Source organism: Macaca nemestrina, chromosome 1 (genome assembly GCF_043159975.1).
Source record: "Macaca nemestrina isolate mMacNem1 chromosome 1, mMacNem.hap1, whole genome shotgun sequence".
Lineage (NCBI taxonomy): Eukaryota > Metazoa > Chordata > Mammalia > Primates > Cercopithecidae > Macaca > Macaca nemestrina.
The window spans coordinates 227,862,797-227,889,362 of record NC_092125.1 but is presented as its reverse complement, the minus strand read 5'-3'; the positions used below and the strand labels follow the sequence as shown (position 1 = coordinate 227,889,362).

Below are 26,566 nucleotides of genomic sequence, written 5' to 3'. Positions count from 1 at the left end.
TCACACTCTGGACGGCTCTCGGAGCGCGCTGCGCCACTTTATTGGTTCATAACGAGGTCACTGCTGCGCACGGACTTCGGTGGTGGGAGGTTCTCAGGTCAGATTTTCTTCCCCTGGGCTTCTGGCCCAGGATCCCGGGCCACCGAGGGGGAGCTGGGGTTGTGGGGTCAGAGATCCTGGCACCTCCTCCCCACAGCTTGTAATTCAGAATAAAGCCAGCGCGAATCTGTGAAGTGGGCATCAAGAGGACATCAGAGGTCTAATGTGTCCCACCCCTGCGATGCCTACTTAGGTGCATGTTTTGGAACCACAAATATGAACTTTCTATAGAAGCTCTTCTCTTTTTGGACTGCCCTGGCCTGCAGGGCACTAAACCCGTCCTGATCCAAACGCGTGAAGGACTCAAGGTCCTTCAAAAGCCCGGCTCCACAGTCGCACCTAGTGGGCTCGCTGGAGTTGGGGCGAGGGTGGGGCTCCCGGCTGTCGCGGTCCAGGTTGGCCTCTCGGGTCTGTGCTTCCTGCGGTGTGGGGTGGAGTGGAGGCCAGGACAAATCCCTCTGCAGTCCACCAGGTGGCGGTGTTGCACTGCAGACCCAAAAGTCCTTCCTCCAAATTCCAGGAGGGCCGCGCGGGGACAGGGGCTCAACAAGTCCCAAGTGGCTTAGGCCCAGCTCCTATTGCCCTGACCTGTTCACTCTCTTCAGTCAAGCTCACGGTGACTAGCAGCCCCAGGTGCCAACCCTGGGGCAGGGGTTGCCACCTGGGCTAACAGGGCCTTTCCTCCACTGGTGGGCTGTAGAGCCCACCCCACTGCTTTATCCTGTTGTTACTCCAGGACCATCTCACTCCTCACTCGCTGGTGGGACTGCAGCATTTGTCTGAAGACAGAGGGCAAGTCCAACCCCCCAAAAATGGCGCACTACCAGAACTCAGGTTCCAGAGGAAGACATTAAGGGGCAGCTGACCAGCCCCGCTGTGAGCTTGTAGAAGGGTTTTCCATGAAACCAGCCTTGGAATGCCAGGTGCAAATCATAAGGAAGTTTTTATTGGGTCCTGTACAGAAGAGAAATGCTCAGTTGTCAAAAAACTACAAAGGGATCCCTGGCTCTGGGTGTGCTATGAAGACAACTCCCTCCCCAGTGAGGCCAGGGTCAAGTTCCTTAGAAACGCAGCGAACAGGCCTGGAGGCCGGACAAAGTTTGGGAGAGAACTCCAGGCCCAGGGTCCCCCCCTTTATTTTTGTAAAAACCGCAGGACTGGAGTGATTTAGGGGACTCTGTCCCCCTGTATTGCCGTTGGATATGAAACATACAGAGTAAAACCCCAAGGTGACAAATGAGTGAAAACCTAAGGTGACAAGTGGACAGACGGCCCCCAGATGGAGGAGACAATGGCTAGCTGGTGACCTCTGCCCCTACGTAACTTGTCAGTCCTTGAAGGCACAGCAGCATTGGCCAGAGATGGCCCCTCCCGCGGCCAGGGTTGGATTGCACTTCCCTGCCTTGCTCATCTGTGGCCACAGCTCATACTCCCAGTTACCCCACAGCCAGGGACTGGAGGGGCCTCTGAAGCAGAGACAGGCTTAGGCAGCCTCCCACCCCATGCCAGCAGCTTGTTCTGGGAGTGGGACCCTATCTGAAGGGTGATGAGATAGGCTTGGCCACCTGACGGCCAGAAGGAACTGGGTACAGGCAGGCTGTATGCTGACCTTGGAAAGTACCCCAGGTTTTCATATTGTGGGGCCACTGCATAGGGGTAGGGTCTGGAGGAGACAGCTTTCTCATCTGCCCTATTTCACCAGCTCAAGGTTATAGCTGTTCCTGGTTTTCCTTAGCCTGGGAAGACCCAGGGCCCATGGCAATGCCCAGGCCTGTAAAGGGTCTGCTCAGGAGGGAAGGCAAAGAAATACATTGCTTCAGGGGTTGGACGCCTGCCCAGAGCCAGGCCTTGCAGCTGAGAACCTGGAAGCCCCTGCCAGGATCCCTTCCTGGCCAGGCCTACACGGGTGGGGAGTGAGGCTGGGGAGGACGTGGGGACACGGAAGCCCAGGCCCTGCTGCCCTCGTGCTCTCTGCCTGCACCACACACATGGTGGGAGCCATGGGGGGAGCTGATGTGGTGGGAACAGGCAATGATTGCAGAGTAACGAGGGTGGGGACACTAATGGTGGTCAAGGTGGCTGAGGTGCCAGTGGTGGTGGTGCAGAGTGTTGTGCTTGGCTGGGGTGGAGTGTGGGTTTCCAAGGGGGTAGGGGGCACGGAGAGTAGGAGGCCTCAGGCCTAGGGGGCCACACCAGGCCACATGCTGAATACAGACCTCCACAAAGGCCACACAGAGCCCTAGACGACCTCTCACACCTGGGCCACTCAGTGGCCAGGGCCTATGACCAAGAGACTTCAAACAGCCCTGAGAGTTAACGTGGTCACCTGCTCATCAGATGGGAAAACTGAGGCAGGACAGGTCGGAAGCAGAGAGACCTGATCAGAGCTTGTTTGGGCTCTGAAGACCCCTGTGCTTAGAGATCCACTGTACCCCCGCCCCCCCCCGCCCCCCCGGGTGTGGCAGTTATGGTGCAGTGTGGGTGGAAAGCCCCTGGGGAGTCCAGTGGCTCCAGCTCAGCCTCTCCAAGGCGGGGCTTTGTTCGGTCCCGCAGTGGCCCTGTTTCAGGTTCCCTGCTCGCGATGTCCTGTTGCCCAGGGTTGGTGATGGCGCACCTGGACGTGCACATGTCACTCACTTCCCAAGCCCAAACTTGGGATGTCACTCAGTTCCCCAGGCCCGACCTCACTCAGCCAGGAACATGCGGTGCCAGTGCAGTCGTCCGGTGCAGCCGTCGCCCTTGGGACAAGGCCAGCTGAGAGGAGCCGGAAGACAAACGCGGAGGCCAACGCTCCCTCACCCCTGGGAGGGGCGGAGGCGGGCGTCCTTGGTGCCGTGGCCCTGGAGGGCGGCCTGGCCTGACTGGCGTCCGTGGGGAGGCGCCGGCGGTCCTAGGACGCAGAGCCCAGCGAGTCCGAGTGAAGCGTGGCGTAGCCCGAGGATTCGGAGGGGGTGCTTAGGAAGCTGCTGGTGCTGCCACCGCCGCCCTCCGTGCGCAGCCCCCCGGGCTCGCCCCACGATGCGCTCAGGCCGGGGCGCAGAAAGCCGGCGTGCGGGTGCGCAGCGGGGCGTGGCCCGGGGCTCCGCTGGGCGCTGCTTGGGGGCGTCGGGGCCTCTCCGGGATCGGTGCCGTCGGGGATGGCAGGTGCAGCGGGGAAGGGCCCGGGCGGGCGGCGCAGGGCCTGTGGCTCGCACTCGAAGGCGGTCAGGGCGAAGGCATCGGGCAGTAGAGAGGCCGAGGCGGAGCGGGGGCCGGGCCCGGGGCGGCGGCGCGGGCTGCCTGGGGGCGAGTCGCAGGCTCGCCGCAGGCCGCTGTCCAGGGCCGAGGGCCGCAGCGACAGCAGGCTCTCGGCGGAGCGGCGGCGCGCGCGGGACGGGGGTGCGTCCTCCGCAAAGGCCAGCAGGCTGGCGCGGCGCCGCTCAGGCCCGGCGGGCAGCATCAGGTGCGCCAGGGCGGCCAGGTCCTCGCCGGAGCCCCAGCGCGGCAGGAAGGCGGGCAGCGGGACGGCGGCCCACACGTCCGCGTCGTCGTGGGAGAAGCGCCGCGTGGGCGGGACCTGTCAGGACGCGGCTGGCTTTTACCCCGAGCTGCCCTCCTGGAAAACCGGGACAAACCCTTCTCCACCCCGGGGAAGGGCCTTCCATGGGTTAGGGATCAGGCTGCGCGCCGGGGCAGCCTGGCTGGGAGCCGTGAGGTTTGGCGCAGTCTCTCCGAGCCGCAGGGCTGTGCCAGATAGCTGGGGTTGGTTGGGGAGGGCGCTCCTTGAGGACACTGAGCCGGCAGGAGATAATTCAGGTGACAGGGGCCATGGGGGTGGCGGTTGGGGCCCACCCACACAGGCTGTGTGACCTTTGGCCAGCACGTCCTTGGATGGTGACAGCCACCCCTGCAACTGCAGAAGGCGTGAGATGGGCTCCGAGTGGAGAGGCCTCAGGGAGGTCAGGACACCCCGCCACCCACAGGTGCGGCCTCTCCCCCAGCCCTGTGCTCACCTGCAGGTACTGCATCTTGTCCTCCTGCAGGGGCCGCAGCGGGTAGAGCTGGGGCAGGCCCCCCTCCAGGGCAGAGATCTCATACTTGGTCATCCTATCTAGGGCCACAAAGTCACCTCCATAGCCATAGTCCAGGGAGCGCTCCAACACCAGATCCGGGGAGATGCCACCTTCCAGGCTGGTCTCTGTGGGGTGGTGGGGCAGGCAGAGCCTTAGGGCCATGGAAACTTGGGAGCATCTGGGAGGGAATCTCAGGGACCCCCTGACCCAACAGACATATACAAGGTGGGGGCTGGTTAGCTGAAAAGGGAAGCGGAGGGGTTCTGGGTTCAAATCCCAAATATGCCACCCTTTAACTGTGAGACAGGGCAGGGAGCTCACTCACTGAGACTGCTTCCTTATCTAGGACATGGGGTGGGACCTGAGGTGACACTGGGAGGACTAAATAACACATACAAAGGGCTGGCAGTGCCTGGACAGAGCAAGGGCTGGGCCGAGGGTCATGGTATTGCTGATAATGGTATCCAGACAGGACCTGGGTCTGCAGGAGCCCCCAGGGCAGCTTGCTGGGGATCCCTGAGGTTGGGGGGTGAGCCTGGGAGCTCAACTGGAGCACTTGCAGACATGTCTACCCTGCTCTCTGTTAACCAGAACATCCCATTACTTGGAACCTAGGGCAGCCAAGCTAGATAGGAGAGTGCCCTGTGGGAAGCTGGCTTGGGTCCCTTGGACATTTAAGTACTTTTGGGAGTGACACAGGGGGTGTCTGGTGGTTGAGAATGAAGTCACCTTAGGGGGGTTGCCTGACAGCCGTTTTCTTGCCAACCTCAATGACCTCTCCCAGACACCACTCTCCCCGGGGTCACTCTTAGACCATCCTCACCGTCATTTGACTCCTCGTCATTGGCCATGAGGGCCATGCACTTCTCCCGGACAGCCTTGAGGTCGGCCCGGTAGCGGTCGCAGGCCCAGAGGAACACAGGCAGCAGCAGGGCCTGGGCCACGGAGCACCACAGCACGCAGAGCGCCATCCAGGGCGCTGAGGCGTCGGCCCGCAGGCTGCTGAAGCTCACCACCTGTGGGCACAGGGCTTGGCCTGGCACCTGCAGGACCCCCCACCATCACACAAGCTCCCCGAGTCTCGGTCTCCCCATGTGTACGGCAGGTCTGACAGGTGGTACCTGCCAAGGAGAAGGGGCCTTTCGGGAGGAAAGGGCTCGAGCTTGGCAGTGGGAGGCCCTGCACTCCGGGAGCTACCTGGCTGCTGGGCAGCAGTGGGTGGCCCTGCTCTGTCTCCCTCCTGGCTGCCTATGGAGAGAAGTGGGGCATGGATTACCACCTCCTCCCCGCTTGGTTTTGAGACAGAGTCTCACTCTGTCACCCAGGCTGGAGTGCAGTGGCTCAATGATGGCTCACTGCAGCCTCGCGATCCTCCTGCCTCGGCCTCCCAAAGTGCTGGGATTACAGGTATGAATCACTGTGCCTGGCTGCCACCCCCTTTGAGATGAGGAAACTGAGGCTTAGAGAACCAGGTTTCAAGCCTATTCAAGATTCTGCCCCCCGCTTCCCAGCCAGTGGCCTCCTCAGCCCTAACCCTGCTTTTGGGTCCCTGCCCAGGGACCCTGCATTCCTCCTCTCCCAGGAGAGACCTCATTGCTGTGTCCCAAAGAGCTATACTTAAGTGATTGCCACAAAAGAGTGAAAGTGTGGATGATGTGGGGATGTTCGTTCTGTCATTTGTGGGCCACGTGACCCTCAGAAAGCTGCTAAACCTCTTTGGGGCTCAGTGTCTTCATCTGGAAAATGGGCTAAGAACAGCCCATGCTCTAGAGGGTGAAGATTCTGGACACTTTATTTTTTTATTTTTATTTTTTGAGACGGAGTCTTGCTCTGTCGCCCAGGCTGGAGGGCAGTGGCCGGATCTCAGCTCACTGCAGCTCCGCCTCCCGGGTTCACGCCATTCTCCTGCCTCAGCCTCCCGAGTAGCTGGGACTACAGGCGCCCGCCACCTCGCCCGGCTAGTTTTTTGTAGTTTTAGTAGAGACGGGGTTTCACTGTGTTCGCCGGGATGGTCTCGATCTCCTGACCTTGTGATCCACCCATCTCAGCCTCCCAAAGTGCTGGGATTACAGGCTTGAGCCACCGTGCCCGCCGATTCTGGACACTTTATAACAGCAGCATGGAGTAGCCCCACAAGCTGTAACCTCTTCCCTGTCCTTAAGAGAAGCGGGGATGGCTCCAATTCCCTCCCAGCCTGCCCCTCCCCCACACTGCCCCCACTCTGCTCCCGAGGTGCCTCGTGGGTCTCTGCTGTTTCACGAAGCCCCTGCCCTCCATCTGCACAGTGGCTGGGCCGCCAGGCCCCACCGTACACATGAAGACCCTTAGCTGGGGGGAACCAGGACTGCTGAGGGTGGGGCAGTGGGGGCTGCCTCCTGATCAAGGCTCCGACTGTGAAGCTCTACCCCCCGAGTCACTGTTCTGGAGCCCGTGTCCTCATGTCCTGCAGTGACTCAGGGGAGGCAGCCTTGCCTGCTGCTTGGATGAAACACATCAGGCTAGTCTTTGCCCCAGTCCTCTCCCTGTCTCACTGCAGACCTTTCAGGGACGGGCATAGAGTCCTGCAGTGGGGAGGGGTTAGCTACTGAGTCCAGACTTCATTTTTGGGCCAAGCTGGTCCCAGCTTCACCAAGAGGACCCTAGGCAGCCCCTCTGGACCTCAGACTCTTGTTGGCAAGGCCCTTCTCACAGCAGCCCTCACCTTGGTCTTCCCCAGAAGTTAGTATCAAGAGCAACTCCCCAACAGACATTTGAGGTCCGCCCTGGCCTTGCTCTGTCTCCTGATCCAGCGCCCCTACCTACCTACGGCACCAAAGCTCCTTCTGTCCATCCTGGGACCTGGATCCACCAGGAAACCCATGGGCATGCTATCCCACCTCTGCATCAAATGGCCCTTGAGGCCGGATGCAGTGGTTCACACCTGTAATCCCAGCAGTTTGGGAGGTTGAGACGGGCGGATCACTTGAGGTCAGGAGTTTGAGACCAGCCTGACCAACATGGTAAAAACCCGTCTCTACTAAAAATTAAAAAAATTTAAAAAAATTAGCCAGGCGTGGTGGCGGGTGCCTGTAATCCCAGCTACTTGGGAGGCTGAGGCAAGAGACTCGCTTGAACCCAAGAGGCAGAGGTTACAGTGAGCTGAGATTGCACCACTGCACATTCAGCCTGGGCAACAAGAGCAAAACTCTGTCTCAAAAAAATAAGTAAATGAATAAAATAAAATAAAACAAAAACAAAAAAACGGGCCTTGGGTGAGGGGAGCAAACTCTTCTGCACTGTAGCAGGAAGGCCCGGGCCCTGCAGTTGCCAGATGTGGGCTCGAGTCCCACCAGGCTGCCCTGACTCTAGGCAGGTCTTTGCACCTCTCTGAACCTCGGTTTCCAAATCTGGAAAATGGGGACAATGATCAAGCCCATCTCAAAGGATTGGGTCTGAGGACTCAACCACCTGATGCCTGGAGTATAAGCAGTCCCAGGGCTGTCCCAGAGACAGGCTCCCTTGCCCGACGCTGTCACCCACCAGCACAGGGAAGCCCATGAGGCAGTCGTAGATGAAGACTATGGTGGTCACGAGGCCCGTGATCTGCAGAGAGGTTTTGGCGGGCTCTGAGCCATCGATGGAGGAGCGCCGCTTGCCCTGCGCATCCTCCACCACGATGGTGGGCACAGTGAAGGCGCGGCGGTCAGCCCGGCGCCCCACCTGCACGGCCAGCGTCTGGAAGAGGGCGATGGCTGTGCAGACCACGCCCATGGTCACGCTGCCGCCCACCAGCAGCAGGAAGCAGACGCCGAAGCCCAGGCCGATCTCAGCCACAATGAAGCGGCAGCCATGGGTGTAGAAGCGCTCGCTGGTGTCGTGCCAGCCAACGGCAGGCAGGGCCGACAGGATGAAGGACACCATCCAGATACCCATGACTGTGTGCACCGCCTGCTTCTTGGCATTGCTTAGCCTGGCATGGGGCAGGGTGGAACAGAGGGATCTGGCGTCACCCACAGGGGCCTCCCCAGGCCTCTGGGGACATGTAGGGGATCCTCACCACCCAGGCACCCCACACCCCCCAGTACATCATAGTCATGGCACAGCCAGTGTGGTGGGGCCTTGTTCCTTGCATAGGAGACACTATGAACATTGTCACACGTCCCTCTTCCAAGCATTCCGTATTGGCTGCTTGTGTCTACCCATGCAAAGCTACGTGTGTGCCCCCAGCAGCTTACAGCGGCCCCTCCTGAGCCTGCCTGCCCTCCCAGCATGCCACAGGTGTGGCCACTCCTATGTGCACATGGGCACACCAGACATGTCTTTGTTTTCATGCCTGCATGGAACCCCAAGAACCCCAGAGCTTCACGTGCTCACCGGTAGTTGACGGGCCAGCAGACCATCCACATGCGGTGGTAGGAGAGGGAAGTGACAGAGAAACAGGTGGCCAGGGTGAGGGTGTAGAAGGTGGACACGAAGACCTTGCAGAGACCCTCATTCCACTCGAAGTCGGGGCGCTGCCGCCGCAGCTGCACCACGGAGTAGGTGGCAATGGGCACAGCCATGTTGAGCATGTGGGTGGCCGCAAGCATACATAGCAGGAACTCCAGGGGCTTCCACTTCTTCTGCTTGGCGCCAACGCTGAGGATGCCCCAGGCATTGGCCACCAGGGAGAGGCCCCCACATGCCAGCCAGCCCACTGCACTGCCAGGCAGCCGCCGCTCATCACTCATGGTGCAGACCGGAGCTGACAGGCAGCTGTGGCATCCTCCTTGGAGCCAGGTCTCAGGGAGCAGCAGCCCTCACTCCTGGCGGCTCAGGGATGCTGGGACCACGAGCATCTGTAGGGGGTGGCAATGGGCACTCAGTGACTTCTGCTCTGGCGACAGCATTGTAGCCCTTGGGTACTTGGGATGGGAGATGATGGTGAGCACTACACTTTGAATGTCCCCTGCAAAACTCATATTGAAATTTAATTAAAACTTGTGTTGAGATTTAATTGCCATTCTAATAGTATTAAGAGGTAAGACTATTTTTTTAGAAATTAGGTCTTGCTCTATCACCCAGGCTGGAGTGCAGTGGTGAGATCATAGCTCACTGTGGCACGGAACTCCTGGGCTCAGGTGATCCTCCCCACTCAGCCTTCCGAGTAGCTGGGACTACAGGGGTACACTGCCATGCCTGGCTACTTTTTTTTTTTGAAACGGAATCTTGCTCTGTCACCCAGGCTGGAGTGCAATGGCATGATCTTGGCTCACTACAACCTTCACCTCCCGGGTTCAAGCAATTCTCCAGCCTCAGCCTCCTGAGTAGCTGGGATTACAGGCATGCACCACCACGCCCGGCTAATTTTTGTATTTTTAGTAGAGACAGGGTTTCACCATGTTGGTCAGGCTGGTCTTGAACTCCTGACCTCATGATCCACCTGCCTTGGCTTCCCAAAGTGCTGAGATTATAGGGGTTAGCCCCATGCCCTGCCTGGCTAGTTTAACTTTTTTTGTAGAGATGGGGTCTTGCTCTGTTGCCCAGGTTGGTCTCAGACTCCCGGCCTCAAGCAGTCCTCCCACCTTGGCCTCCCAAAGTGTTGGGATTACAGGTGTGAGCCACAGTGCCTGGCCATGAAACATTTAAGAGGTGATTAGGCCATGGGTGGGTTTAATGTGTTTACAAAACGGCTTCTGGGAGTGAGTTCTCTCTCAGGGAGCTTTCTCTCTTCTGCCACCTGAGCAACAGTGCTGCTCCTCTCCAAAGGACACAGCATGCAAGGCACCATCTTTGAAGCATAGACCAGGACTTGCCAGACACCAAACCTGCCAGCACCTTGATTTTGGATTTCTCAGCTTTTCTTTTTTGAAAAAAACATTTATATATATATATGTGTATCTTTTCCTTCCTTTCCTTTCCTTCCTTTCCTTCCCTTCTTTCCCTTTCTCTCTCTCTCTCTCTCTCTCTCTCTCTCTTTCTTTCTGAGTCTTGCTCTGTCACCCAGGCTGGAGTGCACTGGCACCACCTCAGCCCCTGCAACCTTCACCTCCCGGGTTCAAGCCATCCTTGTGCCTCAGCCTCCCGAGTGGCTGGGACTACATGCATGTACCACCATGCCCGGCTAAATTTTTTTGTATTTTTAGTAGAAACAGAGTTTAACCATGTTGCCCAGGCTGGTCTCAAACTCCTGACCTCAAGTGACCTGCCCACTTCAGCCTCCCAGAGTGCCGGGATCACAGGCACGAGCCGCCGCCCCCGGCCTTATTTTTATATTTTAGAGACAGAGTCTCACTATGTTGCCCAGGCTGGTCTCAAACTCCTGAGCTCAAGCGATCCTCACATCTAAACTTCCTCAGTAGCTGGGATTACAGGGCGAGTGCTCCCTGAGTAGCTGGGATTACAGGGTGAGTGCTCCCACACCTGGCGAGACATAAATCTGTTCGTCATGAGTTACTGGGTCTTAAGCACTGTGTTACAGCAGCACAAATGCCCTAAGGCAGGGAAGGCCCTGGCGCACCATGACCTATCTGGCCCTGGCTTACATCAGGCTGCACCCTCCTCTCCACCCCCGGGGAGGACCCTCCTGCCCATGTCCCTGACACCCAGGGGCTGTATACGGGGGTGCCCAGTAAGTGTGTATTCCTTCATTTCCATCCACTCCTGGTCAAAGCTCAATATCTGGGTTTCCTTCCAGGTTACCTGAATCCTCAGGGAACCAGCCATGGTGGGTCCAGATGGGCACTCTTGCCCTGTGCATGCCCTGGCACTATCCCAGAACAAGTCCTCTTGTCATCAAATGTTCCAGAATCCTCACACAGCCTATGCCAGAGCCCCCCACAGTGGACACCTCTGCCGCGCTTGCCTTCATTCCACTTCATCAGGCCACATGAGGACATGTCCAGGAGGACCATGCCCCCTGAACCTCCATTTCCCTCTCCTGTTCCCCAAGTGACCTGTTGGGGAAGGGAGCTGGTCACCACTTTCCTGACCACCCTGAGAGGGGGCAGGCAGTCTGCTATGTCAGCCCCCAGCTGGCCTTCCATAGCCAGACCCCGGGCGGGGGTTAAAGCCCCCACACAGCAGTGGTATGGCTGGGGCAAGGTCACTGTACCTTCTCCTCTAAGGGACTTCAGTGCTTCTTCTATGAGGAGGCTGAGGTGGACTGCAGCCACATCTCTGTAGCCCTGGGCCCAGGTCTGGCACACAGTGGGTGCTCTGGGGTGGTGGCTAGTCTCATGCTCTGGTTGGCTTGGGCAGCAAGGGCCTGGAGACAGCCCGTAAACCAGACCAGAGCTTGACTCTGAAGTCAGAGGAAGTGCCGATGGCCTTTCCATGTGAGTCGGGGACACAGGATGCTGGGCAGCAGGCACGTGGCAGGGAGCAGGGAAGCACCCATCCTGCCAGGGGGCTGGGCAGTGAGTCCCTCCCTCACCCTTCCCAGCCTGGCAGCCCTCTGGCTGCAGCCCAGGCAGGCAATGTGGGAGAAGCCAAGTGCCAAGTGAAGGCCTACTTTGTGCTCTGATCACACTTAACTGGCCCTTCTCACCCAGGGCCCATTTAGCCTCATTTGCTCTCTTTCTCATGCTCCGGTCCTCATGGGCATCGACAGCACCAGACACGCCCCATGCCCCCCAGAGAGGAAGTATCTTCAGCTCAAGGTGGGGGGCCACTGTTGCCTTAGCCAAGGCCCCTGGCTCTCGGGCAGGGAAGGCAGCGATGTCCCAGCCACCAGCTGGCAGGCCTCCTGCTTGTCTTGTCCAGAGTTCTTTCTTTTGTTTTTTGAGATGGAGTTTTACTCGTTACCCAGGGTGGATCTCGGCTCACTGCAACCTCCGCCTCCTGGGTTCAAACTATTTTCCTGCCTCAGCCTTCCAAGTAGCTGGGATTACAGGCGCCCGCCACCACACCCTGCTAATTTTTTGTATTTTTAGTAGAGATGAGGTTTCATCATGTTGGCCAGTCTGGTCTCGAACTTGTGACCTCAGGTGATCCACCTGCTTCGGCCTCCCAAAATGCTGGGATTACAGGCATGAGCCACGGTGCCCAGCCTCTTGTCCAGAGTTCTTTTGGTCTGTCTGTGGCCCGACTTCCCCTGGACCTTCTGAGGCCCCAAGGAATGTGTCTCATTCATCTTGGTGCCCCTGCCCTGGACCTGCCCAGACCCCTGACCTGTGGAAGGAGCCTAGTCTGGGCGACATTGGGGCTCCTTCGCTGGCCTCCTGGGTAGGGGGGAATGCTGTAGCCAGGGAAATTCCTTCCCAAATGTTTATTAGATTTCTGCTTGCACAGTAGCCTCCTCTTCCCCATCCCAGACCCAGCGTGGGAGGCAGGGTGGTCCCTTGGACTCTACCAGCCCCTCCCGTGTCTAGTAAACCGCCCTGAGTGCAGCGTAGAGGCCACATGGTATGCGAGAAAGAGCGTGGACTCCACTGAGGCTGCAGGGCCCCAAAACCAGCTTCCCAGTGAGTTGTGTGACTCCTTTGTGCCTGAGTTTTCTCCTCTGTAAACTGGACATAATACTTACCTTGAAAAACGTTGTGGGTAGTTACTGCACTATGCCAGGGAAAGTGTTTAGAATGCAGACAGGCACATAGTAAGCACTCAGCAAAGCCTCCCCATCTAAATAAATGTCTCTCTTAAAGCCCTCCCAGCTCACTGAACTGTGCTTTTTTTTTTTTTTTTTTTTTGAGATAGAGTCTTGGTCTGTTGCCAGGCTGGAGTGCAGTGGCATGATCTCGGCTCACTGCAACTTCTGACTCCCTGGTTCAAGCGATTCTCCTGCCTCAGCCTCCTGGATAGATGGGGTTATAGGCACGTGCCACCACGCCCAGCTAATTTTTGTATTTTTAGTAGAAACGGGGTTTCATCATGCTGGCCAGGCTGGTCTCATACTCCTGACCTTGTGATCCACCCGCCTCGGCCTCCCAAAGTATTAGGATTACAGGCATGCACCACCTCGCCCAGTTAATTTTGTATTTTTAGTAGAAATGGGGTTTCTCCATGTTGGTCAGGCTGGTCTTGAACTCCCAACCTCAGGTGATTCGCCTGCCTGGGCCTCTCAAAGTGCTGGGATTACAGGCGTGAGCACCCAGCCTTGTGCTGTCTCTTATGGGTCAAGACACTGAGCTTGGAGGTGCTGGGGAGCCTCAGACCTGCGGGCAGATACATATTCACTGGGACCAGGACCTGGGGCAGACTAGCCTCAGGAGTGAGGGGAGCACTGGGCCACCTCCAGCCTTTGGGGTGCCTGGCAGCCTTTTGGGGGTTCAGAGCAGAGTGTGAGTAATCGCTGTGGGCGAGAGGGCTGCAGACACCAGTGGTCTTTATGCTATCAAATAGGAAACTGGACTCAGCATGCACTTATCAAGTCAACATCTATTTCTACTTGCCCAGGGCCGCCTCGGCTGTGAGACTGGGAGGCCTTCCCTCAGATGCCCAATAGGCTCTGTCTAGCCCAGCCCACCCTGTCCACGTGTTGATTACTGGTGCAGGGTGGTGAGGAAGGAGCCATAGGCTGCAACCAGCCCAGCCCTTCACGGTGCCAGTTCTTCCTCTCGTCTAGCCTAATGGTGCCTTACTGCCGGGAAAGGCTCTAGGTCTGAAGGCCGGGTGCCGTGGCTCGTGGCTCATGCCTGTAATCCTAGCACTCTGGGAGGCCAAGGTGAGTGGATGGCTTGAGCCCAGGAGTTCGAGACCAGCCTGGGCAACATGGTGAAAACCTGTCTGTACAAAAAATAAAAAATTGGCCAGGCGTGGTGGTGTGAGCCTATAGTCCCAGCTACTTGGGAGACTGAGGTGCGAGGATCACCTGAGCCTGGGGAGGTCAAGGATACAGTGAGCCATGATTGTGCCACTGTACTCGCCTGAGTGACAGAGTGAGACCCTGTCTTAAAAAGAAAAAAAAAAGGTTCTAGGTCTGTGGGCAGGGGCACGTGCATCCTCTTGTAAACGGGCATGCTCCTCCAGTGAGTGTCCCCAAAATTCTTCCCCACTGTAAAGCTTGTCCAGCAGAAGCAGGGAGAGGTGAAGCCGTTTGCCCTGGCCAGCACATGCCTGAGCCAGGATCCAAACTCCACTTGCCTGACACCAAAGTCCTGGCCTCTCAAACCCTAAACTGTTGGGGAAAAGGGCATTTTGTTGTTGTTGTTGTTGTTGTTGTTGTCCCTAGAGCTGAGTTCTTTCTGAACCTCAGGTCTGCAGGGCAGGTCTCACTGTTCCCACACTGCAGACGGGAATACTTCAGGCAGAAGCTCAGGGCAACACGGAGGGGATAGTGTCAGGGCTGGGTTTGGGGACAGGCACTCCTGGGTGCTGTAGTCCTGGCATGGGAGAGGAATGTCCTGGGGGGCGGGGCGTGGACACCGGGTTCCAAGTGCAGAGTGACAGAGGACTGGTTGTGTGGGAACAAAGTGTCCGTCTGGCTCTGAGACAGTGACCACAGACCCACGGATTGCACCCTTTCTGTTCATTCATCATAGAATGGAGCGGCCACTAGGGCCAGACCCCAGGCTGGGATCCCCACAGTGCCGACGGGACCCAAGATGGCACTGTTTCCTGCTGGGAAGTTTCTCCTGCAGGGCACTTAAAGCATCCCGCAGCATCTCAGGACCTGGCTTCCAACCTCCCCGCCTACTGCAGGGACAACTGCAGGTGCGGCCAGCCTGGGACCCACCCGGCCTCCCTCTGCAAGACCCGCGGGCGTGGCCGGGGCGTGACGTCACGGCTCTGGGCCAATGAGGCCGCGCGGCCGCGAGGCCCCATTGCGCAACAAAGAGAACCCAGAACTTGAAAGAATTCCCCGGGCTCTGGCTGCGCCCCGGCTTCCGCCCCCACGCTGGTCTCCGCCCGCGCTGCAGCCGATCTGTTCCACGGGGTCCGGCCTGGCCGTTGCCCAGGGAGGGACGCGCACCGCGAGACCTGGACATCTCCGGCACGCCCCCCCCAGTCCCCGCCCCTACAGTCCCAACCCCCCGGGGTTCCAATCCCCCCACGGCTCGTGCAACCCCTGCTTCGACTCGGTGCTCTCGCGTACTGGTCCCCAGTGGGTCCCCCAAGTCCTGCCCCACGCCGAGGGCGCGTCCAAGCGGCTGCCTGGGAAACCTGGCGGGACTGCGGCCTCCGGACCCCTCCGGGTTGCGCTGAGCAGGGGCGGGCTCGGGATCTCCAGACCGCCCCGCCCCCGTCCCCTGAGAGCCCCCAGGGACGGCGTTGCCAGGTCCCGATGCAAGGGGACGGAGGGAGAGGCTGGCCCCGGGGAAGTTACCCTGAAGGTCCCCAAGTTGGGGGGATGCCAGCGCTAAGCGTCGCTCGTGGCCCCTCGTACGGACCCCGCGACCAAGAGAGCGCGGAAAGCCCCCTCCTTTCCCGCCGTGTCCTCCCCCCGGGGTCCTCCGGCCCGTCCGCCCCCAGGGGCCAGGGCGGCGGCGCTCACCCTGCATTCGGGCGTCCGGGGCTCCCGCTCGCTGCTCCCGCCTCCGGCTCCGGCTGCGGTTCCCGCGCCTTTGGGCCGAGCGCGGGCCGCCGAGGGCCGCGGGGGTGGCTGGCGGCGGAGCGGCCCGTGGGCCGGGGCATGCTGGCGGCGACCACCGGCGGCCGGCGCGCTCCGCTCGGTGGGCTCGGCTCCGCCGCCCCTCCCTCCCCTGGGCGCCTCCGCCGCCGCCGCGCTCCGCTCCCGCCGCTCCGCTGCTGCGCCGGGCGGCCGGGGGCGGGGGGCGGGGGGCGGAGCAGGGCGCATGTCTCCGGCGGGGCCTCCGCGCCGCCCCTCGGCCCGCCCCGCCCCCGCCCGCTCCGAGGCGCGGCATCCGCGGCCGTCTGTCGGTCTGTCAGTCAGTCCGTCGGTCCGTCCGTCCGTCCGTCCATCCGTCTGCCCGTCCGCAGCCCAGCCGTGCCCCCGCGTCCGTCCGCGGCCGGGCCGAGCCGCCCTGGGCCGGTGGCGCCTCCTGACAGCGCGGCGCCGCTGGCTCCCAGCTCGGCTCGGTGCACACTCCCGACGCCGCCTTTAGACGCCGGGGCAAGACCCAGGCCCGGAGCTCTGGGGGTCCGCGGGCCAGAGGGAGCTGGGGCAGAAATGGACACTGAGAACCTGGGGCCAGGGCTGGGGCTCAGGGAGGCCTTCTCGGAGGAAGCCGCATCTAAGATGAACAATCGGGGCGGGGCGTGGAGAGGACACGGGACCAACGGCCAGCGGCTTCTAGGAACTGGGAATCAGTCTGGATCAGGGGCAGCGAGGGGCAAGGTTGGGCCAGTTACGGATTCACGCTGCTCCCTGGACCTGGGGGGTCCATTGAGGGAATAAAGTGGATGGGCCACCGGGCTGCCGAGTGGTCCCCGCCACCCCTACAGGCTCAGAAATGTTCTGAAACTCTGAGCACCACCGCCCAGCCGGGAGAGGCCAGTGTCTGCAGCCCAGCGCCTGAACCCTTCTCCGTCTCCTCTCCTCCCGTCCTTCCCGCCCCTCCGCCCCTCCCTCCCAAGCCCTCATGCCATCACCACTCCTCATAGAGCACAGGCTGTCTCCCATAGACTGACAGCCTCAGCTGGCCCCATGCAGGGGGAACCGTTTCTGCTCCTTGATGGGAGCCCTGAGACGCCTCCTGAGGATCGTGCCTGTCTCTTATAGAAAGCCCCTGACCACACACACAATGGGCACAAGGCCTCCGGGGCTGCCTGGCATAGTGTCCTTCCATGCCTCTGGGACACATCCGTGACTAGACGCCCCTGTGTCTGGAGGAAAGTGGGCACCTGACCAGGAGACCCAAACCGATTGCAGCCAAAACAGATGCTTGGAGCTTGCCCAGTCCGGCCAGAGCTGCTCCACAGCCTGCACCTGCCTAAACTGTCCCCATACCCCAGGTCCCTGAACAGCTTTTAGGGGGCCCAGGATGGGCCTCAGGGTCTGTCCCATGAGACAAAAGAAGTGTTTGTAGAGAAAGGCCCCACAATAACTGTGGGGTTGGGCAAGGAGGAACCCGGGGCCATGCACACCTATACTCCTGGGTTTCTGGGACAGCCAGGGCCCTCAGTGCCCCCAGTGAGCCCTCTGTGGACAGGTTGGCTCCCCCTCCAGGTGGCCCTGGTTATAAATAGGCCACCAGCAGTGGGAGGCTGGCACAGGGCAGCTGTAATCAAGGGTGGTGTTTCTAAATGTCTCGCCTGTGACTCGGGCTGAAACGGTAGAAACGCCACACTTAATTATGGCCACCGAGAGCCATGCCACTTAGAAACACCAGAGTTAAGATTGCACACACGGCTATGGAGAGCCATGCCTCTGTCTGGGCCTGGCTCCCCTCAGCCAGCCCAGCTGACCCACTGCCTGCACCAGTGCCTCTGCCCGGCCTCAGCTGTCTCTGGGGCAGGTGGGAGATGGCCTCTGATGGCTGCCCTGGGGCCCTGGGCTTATTTTGTGCTGTGCTGAGATCTGTTGCAAAGGGCTGGGTGCCCCTGGGAGGCGGTTTTTAGGTGCCTGGTTTGCCCAAAGCCACACGGATGAGTGGCTAAGCCAGGACTGAACTAGGGAGTCTGATGTGGGGCCCACCTTCAAGTGAAGGATGTGGGTGCTTTGAGGACCTGGTCCCCTCAGTGAGCCCCTGGGCTCAGGCCCCACTGTGGCCAGCCCTGGGCCTTCTGCTTGCTGGGAAGGGTGGCCTCCTCATCGCTCTGAACCCAGGGCACCATTCTGGCATGGGTCATGGGTGGAGCTGGGGGCCGAGGCTGGCTGAGGCCAGCCCCAGGGGGCCAAGGGGCAGGGTGGGGTGGCAGAAGCTTCATGTGGCTGAGCTTGTCCCTCCCACCCCCAACCCCCTCCCAGACAGGAAATAAGCCCGTCAGCCGTGACTGGGGCCTGGGACAGATTCCCAAGCTCTTGGCTGGTGTTTCTGCACATCTGGAGCCAAGTCCTCACTCTCCAGGGGCCAGAGGGAGCCTTGTGCGAGACTGCAGCTGTTGACGGGCCGGTCTTCTCCAGGCGGCAGGACAGATGTTGGGGCTTCAGGGACAGACTGAGTCGGGAACATTCTCCCAGATGCCACCTCTGGGCATGCTTGGTTGGAGCCTCCTTTTCAGCAGTGGATGCAGGTGGGGTCCTGGCCCCTGTAGTGGCCTTGGCAGGGCCAGATGCACAGATAAACCGTGCTGCACTGATACCCTCACCACACACGTGCTCACAGATATGCAGAGACAGATGCACACACACATGCATAGATATGTCAGTGACACGTATGCCCACAGCTTCACACCGATGGCACTGACACATATTCGTGCTGTCCCTCAGACCCCTGCCCTATAAGCCATCCCGGCAGCCTCCTGCCTGAGTGGCTAGGGGAGTTTCCACGTCAGGCACAGGGTCCTGGTGCCAGCTGGGGGGCTCCTTCACACAGGACGTTGGGGTGTCTGGGCAGTTTCTAGCAAGAGGCTGGGTCAGGTTGGGGCTCCCACATGCTGAGCCAGGCCACATTCGGCTCTTCCCACACCATCACCTCTGAGTCTTTCCAAGCAGCCCCACCCTGTTCATAGGAAAGCCACACAGGCTCAGAGCCGGCATCCTCTGCAAGCCAGTGGGGTTGTGGGGTGCTGGCACTCCCACCAGGCAGTGTGGCCCTGAGCCCACATCCTCCCAGCATCAGGGCTGCCTGTGAGGTCCAGGGAGCTGGGGTATCTGGGGCCAGGACACCAAACCAGGGCCCCATGGGAAATGGGCATTCATAGCCAGCGAGTCACCAGCTGGACACCAGTTGGTGTGGCTGTGCCTGAGGTTCTAGGGCACACACCGGTGCTGGGAGGGCTGAGACTGTCCGTGGGAGCCCCCACATCCCACACCCCCTGGGAAAGCAGCCCCCCAAGACAAATGACTACCCAGGACGCGTGGGTCCAGCCAAGCAGCAGCTTTATTAGTGGTGCTGGGTTCTTCCCACACCCTACAGCGTGCTCGGAAGCATTCCCAAGGGTTTCTGCGGAATGCCTCCCGGCGCTCGGGCCAACACTGTGTAGCATTGACACTGGAATGATATAAATAAAGCTTTGGTGTGTTGGTTTGCAGGAGAGAGTACAGGTTAACACTGTGATACGAAAACTTCAGACAATACCAGCTCTCAATGTGAATCGGGTTTTTGGCCAAGGGGGGAACTTCTAAGTGAGTGGACACTGGGCCCGTTGCCATGGCTACTCGAGGCCCCAGCGGCAGGAGGAGGGAGTCTAGGGCTGAGGCTCCGTGTGGCCCTGTCGCTTCGCCTTCATCTGCAGGTACCGCCCTTTGCCTTCCTCAAAGCGCTTCTTCTCGTCCTCGGTCTCGGGCTGTGGACCACACAGAAACAGGCAGGTTAGGGTCACTGAAGAACCAGTGCCGTGGCCTTGTGACCTCACCTGGGGCCCCAGCCCTGGTGGGTGCAGAGTACCACGCCTCGGCTCCACTGGCCTCCTGGGACTGCCAGGTACCAGGCATGGGGCTCATGTCCCACCTTGCTGATGGGCCCACTGACTGGGCTGAATATGCTCAGCCGAGATGCTTTGAGGGTCACAGGAGCTAGGGGTGGCAGAGCTCCACGGCGGGGACACTAAGGTCATGGCGGGTCAGAAGCAGTCAGTGGACCTGCTGAGCCCTGTGACACCCTCACCCCACCTTTCACAGCAGGTGAACTCCAAGCCCAGGGCCTGTTTGCTACTGGACTTTGGTGGAAAATGCACTTGGTAATGAAACACGGGAGCTGAACATAAGTGGAAAGGAAGAGGACCCCGTATTCGCTGCACTCCCAGGGAAAAGCAGCTGCACATGGCCACTGCCCCAGAGAGAAGCGGGGAAAGCCAGCTGCACACGGTCATTGCCCCAAAGAGAAGTGGGCAGACGCTGTGCTGCCTGTGGCCTTGAGAAGGCCCCAGCCCGTACTGGGAGCAATAGGTCTGCTTTGTGGGGAGGGAGCCCTGTCACCATGCTCTGGACCGTGCACTCAGGAGGCGGCACCTTGGACCCCAGGGACCCCATCTCATTGCTCTGGGGGCAGAGCCAACTGAACAGGTGGGATTTGGCCAAAGACTGGGTTCTGCCCAGGACAGTCCTGGTTCGTGCCTGCTGACCGGCTGCGATTACGAACGGCACCCCCTTTCACTCTAAGTCTTGTGGCCCCTGGGCAGGTGCCACCCCTGGGGTATTAGGTGGTCACTTCTGAGGTCCCATGTGTCTCAACGCCATGTTCTGACTGGCCCCACCCTGGCTGAGAAGTCGAGTTTCATGAGCTGTGCTAATTCCTCTGGGACATTTCATCGCGACATTTTGAGGGTGTCTGAAAGCCACAGAGATGGGGCAGTTGCCCTTCATTTCAGCCACAATGACACCAATCTGTACAGCTATTTTTGGGCCTAAGTGTTTTATAGACAAATGGTATATTGGCAAGAGAGAGCGCAGTCAGTCAGAGGATGTAATGTCAAGTTATACCAAATGCCTCCTCCCCTCAGCTCTCTCCAAAATCGGTCTCTAAATGTCACCAGGTGTAAACTGTCAAAACCTCGCCAGCCTGGAGCCAATAGAATCTTCGGGTATTTAAAGAAATAGGTGGTGCTCCTTGCAGCGGTCCTGGTCCCCCTTTGAAGAGTCTTCGGTGTACACAGGAAAACTGCTTTTCCAAGACACTTTATTGAAGAAGTCCCTCCTGCTGCTACGGTTTGATCTCTAGCTGACTTTTAAAAATAAAATTTGAGGCTATGCAATTTGACCTGAAACAGCCCAGGGAAAACGAAATGTTCTTTCTCAGTTCTAGCAGCACTTCTAAGTGGGCAAGACCCCTGAGATTCCTGGGCCTGGAGGGCACAGAGCCCAGCCCCTGCAGATGATAAGGTCCCCTGAAGACATACATGGCTACATCCTGCTGGGCACAGCTGAAGACTTCTGTGCACACTGAGGCAGAATGTGCTAGATCAGGGCTTCTGGAACTTTTAAGTGCATCTGAGTCATCTGCCAGTCTTGTAAATGCAGATTCTGATCCAGTGGGTCTGGGAGCTGAGACTCACTTCTAACAGGATCCCAGGTGACACAAGCTGTGGCCCACGGACCACACCTGTGTAGCAGGGCCCTGCCCCCTCCCCGTCTGCTCCTGCCCCAAACGGGGGACATCTGAAATGGCCAAGAATGCAAGGTCAAAGCCACCAGGATGGGATATAGGGGCCTTGTCCTCCCCTTCCCCTGTGGAATTGCTTGGTGATACGGAGGGAAGCTGCAGCTTTCTGTCCACCTGCAGCGGCCAAGGCTGAGGCTCAGCAGAGGAGCAGCTGCCCACAGCCTGGCTTCCTGCCTACCTTGAGGACCCTGTAGCAGGCAGAGCAAGTGCTGTGGGGTGGGGATGGGGTCCCAGAGCTGGGCGATGAGGCAACAGGGCCTGGTGGGGTTGGTACTGGGTTCTGCTGGCGTTGGAGTGGCTGTGGCAGCCCTGGGAGCAGGAGAGCTGGGGACAGGCAGGCTAGACCACACCCAGGCGCCTCCCAGTCTGAAAGCCTGGCCCCTCGGCTCGGGTCCTCCCTCTAGCTGGTGGAGTATCTGCCCTCCACAGAGAGGAAAGACGGCAAAGAGCTTGGAAAGAAAAAGAATCCTTGAAAGCAGGAGAGAGAGAGCCTGGCCCAGGAGAGGCATCTGGAGTGAGAAGGGACATAGCTGGAGCCCCCGCCCAGCCCACAGGAGCCAGGTCTGGCCCGACGAGGGAACTTCCTGGGAACGTGCAGATGTGGGAGACTGGTGAGAAACTTGTTCCCCAAGTGCCTGAGTCCCCAGCCAAATGCTCTCAGGGACCAGAGGACCAGGAGTGGCCAAGGGAAGAGAGGTGGCAAATGGCTCTGTGGAGCCAATGCCACCAGCTTGGGAGCTGTTACCACAGGTGCCCTGGGGGACCGGTGGGAATGGCCTGTCCAAGGCCAGGGCCCTGGAGAGGGGCTGAGGAAGGAAGGGCTGCCAGGTCGGGAGGTGCCTGCCTCGCTGCTTGTCTGTGTCTACAGATCCTCTGGGCTCCCTCCCCAACTCCACTGGGAGTTGAAGCCTCTCTGATGGTCTGTGCCAGGCAGGTTTGAGGATCTATGCACTAAATGGCCTCTTACAATAAACAATGTACACTGGGATGAAGGTTCTGAAACGTCTCAAGTCTGTTTAACTTTTGTATTTCTCAAACTGAGCTGGCCAGGGACCCCTTTCATAAGGAACCAAGCTCTGCCCGGCCTCTGGGACGGGCTGCTTCAGGCAGAGGCTTGCCCACCCCGGGACCCGACCATGCTGTGCGCCCTTCCTGGGATGGTCTCTTCATTCTACCTGGAAACCAGCCCAGCATCCTCAACCCTGGAGCTGGGTGTGAATCCTGATTCACCACTGACTCACATCGACTCCTGTTTTGTAAAATGGGCCAATGTCCACCTCACGGCAGGGTTGTGGGGACCAAATTTCTCCCTGCAGCCATGTTCAACCAGGCATTAAAAACAACACGGTGAAAGCAGCCAGTCACAGGGAGCTGCCTATCACCCATTTATACGAGATGTCCACGAGAGACATATACACAGAGGCAGAAAGTGGATTTGCGGTTGCCTGGGGCTGGGGGACCAGTGGCAGCTACGGAGTGGTGCTTCTTTTTGGGGTGATAAAATGTTTTGAAATAGACTGTGGGGGGGGTGTCCACCTCTGTGAATAGACGAACACCTGCTGAATTGTATCCTGTAAGTGGGTGAACAGAACGGCATGTAATTACATCTCAATAAAGCTGTTAAAAGAGGAAACCTCCATAGGTGAGAGCTCTCTGTGGTGGGGGAGTGGTCAGGGCTGTCCATGCATGAGACTGGCCCCAAGCTAATAACGACACAGAAATTCTTTCTTCTCTTTACTTTTGCATAATTTGACTTTTTCTATAATTAAAAAGCTAGAAAAGCAAAAAGCTAACTAGACCTAGATCTAGGAAAACCAGCCCCTCCTTTCTTCCCCGGGCACCAATGATCTCCAGGCCCCAAAGAGACGGGGTCCTGGCTTTACAAGTGGTGGGCTGTGGGCAGAGCTGACGGAGCCATCCGGGCCGTGCACAGGTGCGATTTTCCCCACTCCCCGCCAAGAGGCGCTAAGAGCTAACTCAGGACCATGCTCGAAATGTTCTGGTCCAGTTCATAGGTGTGTGACGGGCCCTAGGCCCCACGCATGCAGCACGGCCCGAACGGCAGGGAGATCTGCATCCAAGAGCCGAGAAAACCTCCAGCACTTCAGATAGCCCAGTCCTCACCTCTGCCAGCCACACGCAGCAGTGTCCCCTAACGATCTGGCCTCCATGACCACCTGGGAGTGGAATATGAGTAACTTCCCACGGCTCTCGGCATCTTTACCAGAGATGTGACCACAGCCCTCCAGCCACCGAGGACGTGGGAGGACCACCCAACTCTGGGCCTGCAGAAGGCACTGCAGACGAGAGCCCTCCCGCCCCATCGCCCCTACATGGGCTGTGCACCCAGAGCAGGGACTAGAGCGATAAGGGGATATTCTCTGCGCGACCCATGCTTAGGGTGCGGCAGGCTGTGTGTATCAGGGTCTTCCTGACAACTCCACCAAGCAGCACGGAAATGATGACTGTTCCACTTCTACCAATGAGGAAGTGAAGCAGAGAGGCTGAGTAACTTGCCCAAAGTGGCAGAGCGGGTAAGGGGAGAGCCTCCATTTAAACCTGGGCATGGAGGCCGCCCTCCAGGTCATCCTATGCTGAGGGGCTTTTAGGGGTGGGACTCGTGCATGGGAAGTGAGGAAGGTGATGGACCTGCAGGGTGTCCACGGTGAACCAGGGTCAGGGGCTTCCCTGCCTCCCCTCACCTCACCCTGGCCCTCTTGCTGAGCTTGGCCTCCCCCAGGCAGGGGCCCTGCCCTGCCCTCAGCCATATTATCCGAAACCACTGCAGCTGCTCCCACCCCCGATCAAGCATTCCCAATGCCACAGGCTGAAGGCTGTGGCTGCTCCTCTCACGAGGTCAGTTAATATGCAGCCTGAGGCGGGCACGAGCCCGTGTGCAGGTCATTCTCAGGGTCGGCTCAAGGCAGAGGGAGAAGCCGGCGCCCAGCAATGGGCCACAAGGTGGATCTGATGTGGTCCTGCTGTTTAATATTTGCAGCAAACTCATCAGCCAGGCTCTCTCTGCCCTCAGACAAAGTGAATGCTGTCTGATGATGGATGGATGTGTGGGAGCCTGAGAGCCTGTGCGGGCCCCACTGCTTTTCCCGTCTCCGGGGATGGTGCTATGTGCTGGATGTTCCAGGCTCTGAGACAGAGTCCAGACCAGCCCAGGAGCCTCAGTGTCACTGGATGAAGTGCCCACCCATGAGCGCTGCCCTCCCAAGGCACGGCCTTCCTCCCTGAGTGCCCGGGGCATCCTTCCAGGGTGGAAGTTTATGAAGATGGCAGTCAAGGGCAGGGACATCCCAGGTGCCTGAGGATCCAGGCTCACCACCCAGAGGGAGGTGGAACAAAGGGAGGCAGGGCGGTGTCTGTCCCATGGTAGGAGGTTACTGGCTCACTGCTGGTGGGCAGCCAGCCTCCCCAGGCCGTGGCTCTGCTAAATAGTTCTCCTACCCGAGTGACAAAGAGGCCACCTCGTCCCGCTGGGTGAGAAGCTGACAGAGCAAGACAGATGTCTCCAGCACAAGGCCCCACCCAGGGCCCGGCTGCTGCCTCCTCGCAGTCATCTCCCTCCATCCAGCAAAGTAAATAAATGCGTACATTGTTGGCTGCTGCTGTTTTTAATGAAGGGTTGGGGGTGGGAGGAGGAGGAGAGAACGCTCTGAGCTCTGTGGGAAGACAGATGTCTCTCTCAAGTCCCCGAGGCTGCTGGTGGGGGAAGGACTTGAGCCTCTGGGGTACTGGCCAGTGGTGCCAGCTGCCGGGCATGCACTTGTGGCCTCAGGCAGGCTCCTCCGAGCCTCTGGGGCTCCCCAAGAATATGCCAGAGAGAAAAGACGAGGTGGCAAAGGGAAGCTCAGGGCACATGACCACCGTGTATCCCGGGCACCTGCCTGATGGAAAGGATGGGGCAGCACAGCCAGGAGCAGGACTCTGAGTCCCATGGGCCCAGCTGTGTGGCCCAGGGCCAGGTTTGTTCACCTGGAAGCAGGAACTCCACAAAGTGACATGGCAAAGTGCTTCCTGTGGTGCTGGCGCACGTGAGCTCCTACCTGTGTGTGCACATGTGTCTGCGGTCCCTGGTGCATGCATGTGTGTCTGCGTGGTGGTCCTGCTGTCCTCACAAATACCTGAGGCCAAGTGCAGCCTGGGGACTACTCCAAGGACTGCCCTGCTGGTGAGTCGCTGCCCCAAAGGAGGGCTAGATGGCCTGGGGTCGCCTTAAGGCAGCAGGGCCTTTAGGGTATCATGACCACCCATGGGGACAGAAGTGTGGGGAGGGTCCCAGGGTAGCAGGTTGACAGTACACTCCCTCCCTGGTGCTCAGGGAGCACCGCCTGGCACTCAGCACCAAGCCCCTGACTCCCCTGCAGCCTGGTGGCTGCCTGGGCCTGGGGTCTGCGTCTTTTTCCTCCCTCCGCTTAGTGCTTCCTGCCAACTGCTGTCTTCTGGGCTCTCTTCCACTGGAGGGGAAGCCTGTGGCTTTCAGAGCCGAATGCTGCAAACCAAATGTTTTCCACTTTGCATTTTCTGTGCTTGGAAAACACACATTTGGAACGTGGTATGGAGGACGAGTGACTAAGTTCCACCCTCGGTAAAATCAATTGCTTGTCCTTTTTGTAATTAATGAATGGTACAAAAAGCGTTTCCAGTGGTGATATAACAACTTCCTGTAAGCCTGAGGGACACAGACCTTCTTAATTAGGAAGCCATGTAGCATGCCCTCTCCCTGTTATAACAGGAGACAAGAGGGGTCTTGGGATAATCACAAAAGCAATGAAAACATCTCATTATTGAGGACACTCAGCATGGCCAGGCGAGGGGCCCTGTGCATGAAGCCAGCAACGGTGAGCTTAGCGCCAGGACCACCAGCCTCACAAGCACCTGTGTCCCAGGGTCTCGCTACACCTGAGGACCTTGTCTTAGCGGAGCCTGTCTGCCATCCGCTGCGGCCTCTCCCAGCAGCTGCAGGCCTGGGTTAATTACCTCCTCCGCCACACCCACCCAGGACCGCACCAGCCTCCAGCAGAAAGCAGCCGGAAATCTCAAATAATGAGATCATCATGGAGAGTCATAAACACCCTCACCAGGGGCTCCCCTCACCCAGCAGCACCTGCTCAGACCCCAAAAGAACTGCCCCCGAGTGGGGCCAAGAAAGGAGGTATAAAGGCCAACGGGAGGCTGCTGCCAGAGGCAGGGAGATCGTCGCCACAAAGGGGAGAAGAGGCGTCGGGACTGGGGCCTGGGTGGTGGCCTCTCAGGAGCCCCTCTTACAGGCACGGAGTGCCGCGGTCCCGGCACGCTCGGCTCCAGGCTCCTGTGCTGGGACTGTGGACATGGCAGTCCCCA

General features: G+C 59.1%; 2 protein-coding genes across 4 annotated transcripts in view; both read right to left on the bottom strand.

The window, feature by feature from the left end:
- Positions 1-1,023: 1,023 nt before the first annotated feature.
- LOC105479624 (G protein-coupled receptor 153) lies at positions 1,024-15,813 on the bottom strand. The gene is made up of 6 exons (XM_071067330.1): positions 15,544-15,813; positions 8,505-8,968; positions 7,671-8,100; positions 4,975-5,167; positions 4,092-4,276; positions 1,024-3,655 (listed from the first exon to the last, which is right to left on the bottom strand). The coding sequence occupies exons 2-6, from the start codon at positions 8,858-8,860 to the stop codon at positions 2,990-2,992; spliced, it is 1,830 nt and encodes a 609-aa protein (XP_070923431.1). The 5' UTR covers positions 8,861-8,968; positions 15,544-15,813; the 3' UTR covers positions 1,024-2,989.
- Positions 15,814-18,976: 3,163 nt separating this feature from the next.
- Positions 18,977-26,566, bottom strand: part of LOC105479612 (acyl-CoA thioesterase 7) — a 134,530-nt gene continuing 126,940 nt past the window's right edge. For all 3 annotated transcript variants that reach the window (XM_071067355.1, XM_011737664.2, XM_011737681.3), the window contains exon 9: positions 18,977-19,400. In XM_071067355.1, coding sequence (XP_070923456.1) covers positions 19,302-19,400 — 99 coding nt within the window. In that variant the 3' untranslated portion in view covers positions 18,977-19,301. The remainder of the gene's footprint in view (positions 19,401-26,566) is intronic.